Source organism: Globicephala melas, chromosome 1, assembly GCF_963455315.2.
Source record: "Globicephala melas chromosome 1, mGloMel1.2, whole genome shotgun sequence".
NCBI lineage: Eukaryota > Metazoa > Chordata > Mammalia > Artiodactyla > Delphinidae > Globicephala > Globicephala melas.
Window position 1 is genome coordinate 187,755,798 of NC_083314.1, and position 8,220 is coordinate 187,764,017.

Here is an 8,220-nt window from a genome sequence, read left to right on the forward strand (position 1 = left end):
GTGGCCGCGGCTGTACCCGGCCCCGCCTCACCTATTCCCCTTCAGCGAGGGCTTTCTGGAAAAGGAGGCTCGGAGCCTCCTAGGGGCCTGAGGGACACAGTGGCTGTTCCCCATGGGCAGCGGTGGCAGCCGGCCCGAGTAGAGCAGGTCGACAGGTCTGGGTCCCTCTGTCCCGAGCCTCCTGCCCCACCTCCTGGGGCGGGGCTCTGGGGCAGCCTGCCCTGTACCCAAGGGCCGGGGAGGCGGAGCCTTTCTGGGAGGGACCTGGCCCCCACCTGAGGCTGAGCTGAGCCTTTCAGTTCCCTGCCCGGGGTCCTCCACACACGCCAGCCAGCGGGGGGCAGGGAAGGCTCCCCTCCTCTCACCGCCCAGCGAAGAGTCCCCAGTCTGTACAGGAGGGGGCCCACAGGCCAGACTGTGATTGCATCAGACTGGGGGTGCCTAGAGCTGGAGCTCCGTGAGCCCAGGCATCCCCTTCCAGACCTCCCCACCGTGTGAGCACACATCCTGTTTCCACCGAAATGCCTGTTGCTGAGTCACCAGTGACTGCAGGGGGCTGTGTGCTGACTCTCAGCTGTTGAAGCAGGAATTTGCAACTGGGTCAGGGGAAGCCAGGACCCTCCCGCAGCCTCCTCTCTTGCCTCAGTCCAATCCTCACCCCAGATCAAGGTCAGGGTCCCCAAGGCTTAACCAGAATCCAGGAGGGAGGTCATGACCCTCCCAGGTGCGCCTGGGACAGCCATGGTGAGGGGAATGCCACGCATAGCCAGGAGTTAACACACCGGCCACCACAGCCCTGCCCCTGGATGTGATGGTGCGGCCTCCAAGCCCCCAGGTGCCAACACAGCATCTCGGCCCAGCCGCATAGCCACCCCAGGCCCTCCTGGTCACCCCAGGCGGGACCCTGGAAGACAGAGATGGACACTCAGCCACAGGCCCGCAGAGCCCAGGAAATGTGTTTATTGTTCAAGGGGCTCATATTGCTGTATGCGGCCTGCGGTGCACGTGTGCCCAGCTCAGTGCAGGATCCAGAAATGACACCACAGCCACGGGAAGGAAGCCCGATTCGTGCCCGCCCCCGCCGGGAGTGTGCCTGGCTGGGCGAAGCAAGGAGGTGTGCACAGCTCAGGCTGGGGGTCTGCACCTGCTCAGAAAGTCCCCCCCCATAAGTGCTCTGCATCACCCCTCGGTCCCTCCAGGTCTAGAGAGTCCAAGTTGGCCCCTTACCCACGGGCAACGCCAGTGTCCACCCTGTCGCTCCCCAGTGCCCCTAGCACGGTGGGAGGACACCCAGGAGGGCAGCCTGGTCCCAGAGACAGGACACTTTAAAAGTAAACGGAGAGACTGGCAGCTGCAGCCTGCTCACCACCAGTCAATAAATAAACGAGTGAATAGATAAACGGCACACACAAACACACACCGAGGAAGGAACACAGAAAGCCGCGGCCTAGACGCGCGGAGACTGGACAGACGGCCCCGGACGTTCCTGGTGGGGGCCGAGCCCCGCCCCACGCGCAGGGGAGGCAGGCGCTGGGCCCAGGGGGCTTAAGGCACGTGGGAGGCCGCGGGCGGGTCTCTGCGCAGCCGCACCACGGGTCAGAGGCTGGTGGACGACACGGACAGCGTGGGCGAAGAGGGCGGCGGGAAGTTGAGCAGCTCGAGCACTGCCACGCCCACGCTGCTGCGCCGCGTGAACATGCAGGACGCGGCCACCCACTTGTTGGTCCTCGGGTTGTACTTCTCAATGGAGTTGAGGCTGGAACTGCCATCGTTGCCCCCTACGGCGTACAGCCAGCCATCCATGGACACCAGGTCGTGTGTGCTCCTGCCGGCAGGGCGGACAGGGAGAGGTAAGGGGCGAGGCTGGGGGTGAGGAGGGCGCAGGGCCGGGTCTGGGGCGGTAGACATGAGGCGCCTCAGGGGGCGGGGCCTTGGGAGGTATCATGGGGGCGGGACGGATGGGAGGGGGAAATGAGCCGGTGAGGCGGGGCCTTGGCATGATGGGGGCGGAGCCTTGGAGCAGTGGGGGCGGGGCCCTGGAGGGAGAGACCTGGGAAGGAGGTGGGGGCACACGCCGCGCAGGGGTGAGAGCCTGGGACACATCTGTCGGGGTCGGGGGTGCAGACCGCTGTGGTGGTGACAGGTGTGGGGGCCAGCACACCTTCGGATGTTCATGGGCGCCACACTCTCCCAGGCACCCGCCTTGGGGCTGTATCTCTCCACAGAGTTGAGGCAGCTGGTGCCGTCATTGCCACCAGCCACGTAGAGGGCCCCCTCCAGCACCGCCACACCCGCGGAGCTGCGCCGGCTCAGCATGGAGGCCACGGGCGTCCAGGAGCTCACCTGCGGTGGAGGGACGGGCTGGGGGCAGACCCACTACCAGCCTCCCTCCGTCTCCACGTGCAGGACTCTAGTCCAGGGTGGGATGTCTGTGGGACAGGGTGGACGTAAAGGGATGACCCTCCGGGGGATGGGGGTGGCCAGAGAGTGATGGCCCGAAGTAGCTCTGGGGAGGGGAATGTGTGATTGGGGTGTTTCGCACCTGGGGCTCATACTTCTCCACGGTGGCCAGGTGTGACGAGCTGTCATAACCGCCCACGGCATACAGGTTCCCATCTGCAGAGAGTCAACACACCCATGGTGCACCTGCTGTGTGCGGGGGTCCCTGGGGTGGGAGCTATGCAAAGCAGTCACCCACCGAGCATGGCCACGCGCACATATCGCCTCCGGGTGCTCATGGCGGCGATCGACGTCCATGTTCCCGTCAGGGGGTCGTAGCGCTCGGCACTGTAGACACCAGGACGGCTGCTGACCTTGAGCAGTGGCAGAAAGGCAGTCCCGGCCCCACGACCTGCCCTCCCCCGAGGAATGACTAAAATTCTGTGCTAGGCAGTCACGGAGGCTGACCCCAGAGTCCCACTGGAGCAGGAAGCAGGGCCTGCTGGGTGGACACAGGCCACAGGCTACCTGGATAATGCTGGGCGAGTGTCCACCTGGGCCCAGCCCCTGGCCTGGTGGGAAGGATGCCAGAGAGGAAAGAAGGGGCCACTGGGCTAGCCCAGATGAAGAGGCACAGGGGACCCTGGTGACCTGACTCAGGCAGGGTCCCCCTTGGTTCCCCTCAGGCAGGACCTCTGCGGTCCTGGTGCAGCCACACCTGCTAAGCCAACCCTGAAAGGCCACCCGGCCCTGACCCCAGCCACTACCTGTTGAGGCAAGAGGCCCCATCGTAGCCACCGGCTGCATACAGGAGCCCGTGCAGGGCAGCCACACCCAGGCAGCTGCGCCTTGTGCCCATGGACACCTCAGGCTGCCAGGTGTTGGTCACAGGGTCGTAGGACTCTACGGTGGCCAGGTCTGAAGTCCCATCGTAACTAGGGGAGGGGTTCGCTGCCGGTCAGGGTTGGCCCAGTGGGCACATGCCAAGCCCCTGACCCGAGCCCAGCCCCCACTCTTACCCGCCCACAGCATACAGCCGGTTCCCGACTGCCGCCACGCCCACCCGGGCCCGGCGCGCGGACATCGAGGCCACCACATGCCAGCGGTCAGCGCGTGTGTCGTACGCTTCACAGTCGCCGTGGATGGCGAACAGGCTCCCACCACCTAGGCAGGGGGAGGTGATGGGGCAGGACAAGGGGCCAGGGACACAGTGGGCTAGGAGGCTCTAGCACAGCCCGAGGCTGAGGACCTGGAGGCTCCAAGGGCAAGTGGGGCCAGTGACTGGTGAGCAGGTCACACCGCGGTGGATGGAAGAGCAGGTGTGGGGTGAGCGCAGGGTGGCCTCGGCACGGGGTGGGGGGGCTTGTGCTGGGCTTGTGGGTAGGGACACAGGGCGTAGGGCAGGGATGGGGGACCGGACGGGACGGGTGGGCGTACCCACAGCGAAGAGCACAGGGCCAGCGCCCTCACAGCGCCGGGGCCGGGTGCGGCTGCTGCCCAGGACGCCCCTCTGCTCGGGCAGCAGGTGGAACTTGAGGGCCTCAATGAGTAGGTCCTTGCAGTCTGGGTGGTGCCGCACCAGGCTCTCGGCGTCCACGTGGCCCAGCAGGAAGTCCCGGCTCAGCAGGGGCAGGCGTACACACTTCATCAGCTGGGGTGTGGTAGCACGCCTGCTATGGTCGGGCCTGCTCATGTGTCCTGGACCCTCCTCAAGACACATGCCTGCATCACCCCTGTGGGATCTCTGGACACAGAAGGGCCCAGGCACGCCTGATCCTCAGTCACTGCATCCCCTCCCACGCACCGCAAGGCCCCCCAGCGCCTGGCCTCACCCGAGGAACGTGCTGCCTCCGGGTATCCACGTCGTGCTTGACCCAACTCAGGACGGCACGGTAGACGTCCTCCTCTGAAGGCACGTTCAGGCTGTCGCTAGAAACCAGTTCCAGCACCTGGGGGTGGGGACCCTCAGACCTGAGATCTGGGGAGGGGCTTGGGGACCCATGGAGCCCTGAAGGTGCCTGGGAGGGAGAGTCCAAGGGGGCCCAGTGTTCCTATGAGGAAGACCCAAGCAGGGTCAGGAGTCACAGACCCAGTTCCCAGGGGCCTAGCTCCAGAGCAGTCCTGGGAGTACGGAACCAGGCACGGGAGACTGTGGGCAGGTGTGTAATCAGCAGAGGAGAGTGTCAGGTATCAATGGTGATAGCTTGTGTGGGGTTAGAAAATGGGGGTGGGGGGTTCCCAGGGGATGGCTGGCGGGGTTGGAACGTCAGTCAGAGACTGGAGATAAAGACTAAGGGGCAAAAGACCAGGTCTTATGGGCCCAGATGATGGGGGCCGGGGGGCCAAGGCTGGTACTGGGGTCTGGCAATTGGGTCAGGGTTGGGGTCCGAGTCAAGGTCCAGGCTGTGCTCCAGCTGCCACGTTACCTGCTTCAGCGGCAACAGCATGAACTCCTCAGTCTTGGCCACGTCCACGAAGTGCTGCAGCACGTACCTGTGTGCCGCCTTGAGCAGGTCACTGCACGAGTGTGTGTCGGCGAAGCCCCGGATGCCCAGACAGTTGGAGGGGTCGAGCTGACTCAGCAGGAACTTGCAGCAGGCATCACGGACCCCATTCAGCTGCAGAAGGCTGGCGGCTGGGAGCAGAGTCTATGGGGCAAGGTGGGAGAGACGGCCAGGGGAGCAGGGACAGAGAAATGGACGTGAGGACTGAAGGGGTGGCAGCAGTACAGGGGATGCTGGGGGCGTGGGGAGAGCAGAGGCACAAGCACGGTAGCGGTACAGGACATGAGAGGTGAGGCAACCTCACCTGCACGTTGCCTTCCCCCACCACGATCTCGGCCGTGTACGCAAACTGCACCAGCTGGTCCAAGGCCTGAGGGTCGATATCGTGCAGCGTCACATGCGTCTGACGGCTCTCACTCATCTCATCTGTGGGGACAGCAGGTCAGGCTGGTCCCCACCTTGGAAGAGCTGCAGAGTCCCCCAAGTGCCCGGACCCGATGGGGCAGTACTTGCTTGTGAACATGGCGTGGAAGTAGGGGCTGCAGGAGGCCAGCACCACCTTGTGTGCCCGGATCTCCTTAGCAGCCACGTGCAAGACGATGTCACACAGGAGGCCGCGCTGCCGCATGCGGCTCATGGCCACGAAGGCATCGTGGTAGTGCCGCTTGGAGTTGTGGGATACGGTGTGGCCCTCGCGGCTCAGCAGCTGCACTGCACCCTCCATGGGGCCCGTGGGCCGGGCCTGCCGGGGCCGGGCACGCTCTGCCTCGGGGCTGTAGGTGGGCAGTGCCTGGTCACGGTGTGCTCTGCAGGGAGCTGCTCACCCACCCCTGAGACCCTGGGCAGGGCCTGGGCACCCAGGAGGCCACCCGCCCCCAGCAGCCCGAACCAGGTTTCCATCAAGGACCCACTCCCCTCGGGACCTCCCCTGCTCTCCAGGCGCTACCGCACTCTGCTCCCTCGCATCCAGGGAGCCCAACTAGACTCTGCTCCAACCTGCTACCAGAGTGAGGTCGGATCCCACGGCAGACCCCGGTCCGTCATTGAACCTGTACATCTTCCTCTGCCGCGACCCCTGCTCAAATCAAGCACCACACTTCCCTCCGCCCGGGGGCCTCCGTGAAGAACCCGGCTCTCTAGACCCTCCTCGCGACTAGGCTCTCTGTCCATCGCTGGCAACCAACCCTTCCCGTGCCCCCATCAGAGTCCGGTGTTCTCGGCACGGGCAGGGCATGAGGGAAGTGCACGAGGTGAAACCGCTCCGTACTGACCGGTGGCTCTGAAGCAGACCCCTACACCGACCAGCAAGTGTGACCTCTCTTGACCGCCAACCCCCCATCATTCAGACAGGCCGCCCGAGTCTTTGAACGGCGCAGCCGGAATTCAAGGGCGGTGGGAGGGGACAGAGCCTCCGGGAGCAGACTCCTCGGGACGCCCTGCCCCGCGCCGAATGTGTGCGCGGGTAACGCAGGGGACCTGGACCCTCCGCGGTAGGGCCGAGCCTGCGGGGCACGAGGTCGCCCCCTCCCGGCAGCCTGCCAGGGTCGGCGCGCCCCTCCCTCCCTCCTTCCCCCCTCCTCCTCGGCCTTGGCCAGTCACGGTCCCCAGGCCCCCGGCCCACTCACGCTGCCGGCTGCTGCGGCGGCGGCGGCGGCGGCGGCGCCTCGGGCGCGGGCCCCGGGCTGCCGTGCTCTGGACTTTGCGTCCTGCCGGCCGGGCGCTCGCTGCGCGGCTGCATGGGTTCGGCCGCCGGCCCGCCGCCGATCCGCGGAGGACGCTCGGACAAGCGGACGCCGAACGGCTGGAGGGCTGCTCGGCGGTGGCGGCAGGCTCTGCGTTCCTCGCTCCCGCCGCTTGCCCGCAGCCGCTGTTTCTCGGCGCCGCCCGCTCCGCCTCCCGCGCTCCCCCGAGGTTTCGGGGGCGCCGCGTAGCGCGCGAATCCTCCCAATGTTTCGGCGCTCCGCCCGCCTCCTCCTCCAGGAAGCCCCCCGGGCCCCGCCCGCCGCCTATCCCCAAGAAACCTCCTGGACCTTCCGCCCGCCTCAACTCGTTCAAGAAGCACCCCTCTCCCCTTTCGGGACCCCGCATCTCCTGGGGGGCCGAATGGCCCCACGTGATGCCCCTGGGACCTGAGCCAGCAGGGGGCCGCGTCTGCCCTCCTCTCTCCAACCCCACGCAGGCCACTTTGCCGTCTGGCCTTGATCTGGACGCTGGCTGCAGAGCGGGAGGGGGGTGGGGTGCACGCCGTGGGCGCTGTGGGATCCCCTGTCTTGGGATCTGGCTGTCCAGGCCGGCGGACCTCCGCCATTAGGACGAGTGGGGGGAGGGGAGGGCATAGGTTGTCTTCCCCACCTCCTTCCTTCCCCAAGGCAACCTTCCAGCCTCCGGGCCTTTGCACCTGCAGGCTGTTCCACAGATAGGGCAGAGCAAAAGTGGCTGTCCCCGCCGGGGCCGGCCTGGGTACTTAGGCAGATGTGTTCGTAGCTGAATTCCCAGTAGAGGACTCGCTGGACTGAAATATCAGCCATCCTCTTTCAGGGAGATTTGGCCAACCTGGTTTCAGTAACAGTGCTCGGGTCTGTCCGCTGTCTCACCCCTCTGGCTCCCCCAGCGCAGGTGCTATGGGGCTGTCCAGTGAAGTGGAAACGGCTCTCATCGTTCTGATCCTCATCAGAGTGTCATTTATCAATTCCCAAACAGCTCATCTATAGCATCACCATTTCTATTTTCGTCTGTTTTTTCTACTAAAGATTGTTGGCTTTTTATTATTGATTTCTAAGAGCTCTTTGTATAGAAGTTCTCTCTGACACGTTTCCCCCCATGCATTTTTTCCGTGGTCAATGCATTGACATCCTCACAGGCACGTGTTCACGGAACCCATGGAGGGGGCGGGGGGGTGTGTGCTGTGGGCTGGGCTGGGCGACGGTGACCCGGCCCGGCCCTCCCCCAGGTCGGTGTCGTTACTAGTGCCTTTTTTGGTAAACGTCACAGATTTGTGAGCGGAATGGCGGGATTCCGCCCTACGCAGTCCTGCCGGGTGCTGGAGCTCCGCAGTCTGTCCCTCAGCGGAAACGAGCGGGAGCCGTGACTGAACCAGGCCTGCGCAGGGAGCTTTCATCCCGCGTGCCACCCTGGGAGGCCGAGCGCCTCCCGCCCAAAAAGAGATCCGAACGCGCCCTCCCGCCTGGATGCCGCCGCAGCCAAGGTTGGAGAACCTTAAAGCCACCTGGCGGGGCGCGGCGGGGCGGGGCCAGGGGCGGGGTTGCCTGCAGGAAGT

The 8,220-nt window shown here is 65.4% G+C and overlaps 2 protein-coding genes across 6 annotated transcripts in view; both read right to left on the minus strand.

Annotated features, from left to right (window-relative positions):
• The window catches only part of PLEKHN1 (pleckstrin homology domain containing N1), a 7,826-nt gene extending 7,664 nt beyond the window's left edge, over positions 1-162 (minus strand). For all 3 annotated transcript variants that reach the window (XM_030882588.2, XM_030882595.2, XM_030882599.2), the window contains exon 1: positions 32-162. In XM_030882588.2, coding sequence (XP_030738448.2) covers positions 32-114 — 83 coding nt within the window. In that variant the 5' untranslated portion in view covers positions 115-162. The remainder of the gene's footprint in view (positions 1-31) is intronic.
• On the minus strand, positions 153-6,823 carry KLHL17 (kelch like family member 17). Of its 3 annotated transcripts, none has more exons than XM_060284917.2 (12): positions 6,569-6,821; positions 5,457-5,716; positions 5,248-5,369; positions 4,866-5,087; positions 4,272-4,388; positions 3,877-4,183; positions 3,459-3,603; positions 3,207-3,374; positions 2,699-2,787; positions 2,543-2,616; positions 2,162-2,343; positions 153-1,825 (listed from the first exon to the last, which is right to left on the minus strand). In XM_060284917.2, the coding sequence occupies exons 1-12, from the start codon at positions 6,679-6,681 to the stop codon at positions 1,597-1,599; spliced, it is 2,028 nt and encodes a 675-aa protein (XP_060140900.1). In that variant the 5' UTR covers positions 6,682-6,821; the 3' UTR covers positions 153-1,596. The 3 variants fall into 3 exon arrangements, with proteins under 3 accessions (XP_060140900.1, XP_030738412.1, XP_030738420.1); XM_030882552.2 differs by having other exon boundaries at positions 154-1,825; positions 3,877-4,090; XM_030882560.2 differs by lacking the exon at positions 153-1,825 and having other exon boundaries at positions 2,292-2,429; positions 6,569-6,823.
• Positions 6,824-8,220: the final 1,397 nt, after the last annotated feature.

Coding starts and splice junctions, on each gene's coding strand:
- KLHL17 (XM_060284917.2), bottom strand. CDS start 6,681: ATGCAGCCGCGCAGCGAGCGCCCGGCCGGCAGGACGCAAAGTCCAGAG. Junction 4,184..4,271: donor GGAGGCAGCACGTTCCTCGG/GTGAGGCCAGGC, acceptor TTCTGTGTCCAG/AGATCCCACAGGGGTGATGC. Junction 3,604..3,876: donor CCCTGTGCTCTTCGCTGTGG/GTACGCCCACCC, acceptor CCCCCTGCCTAG/GTGGTGGGAGCCTGTTCGCC.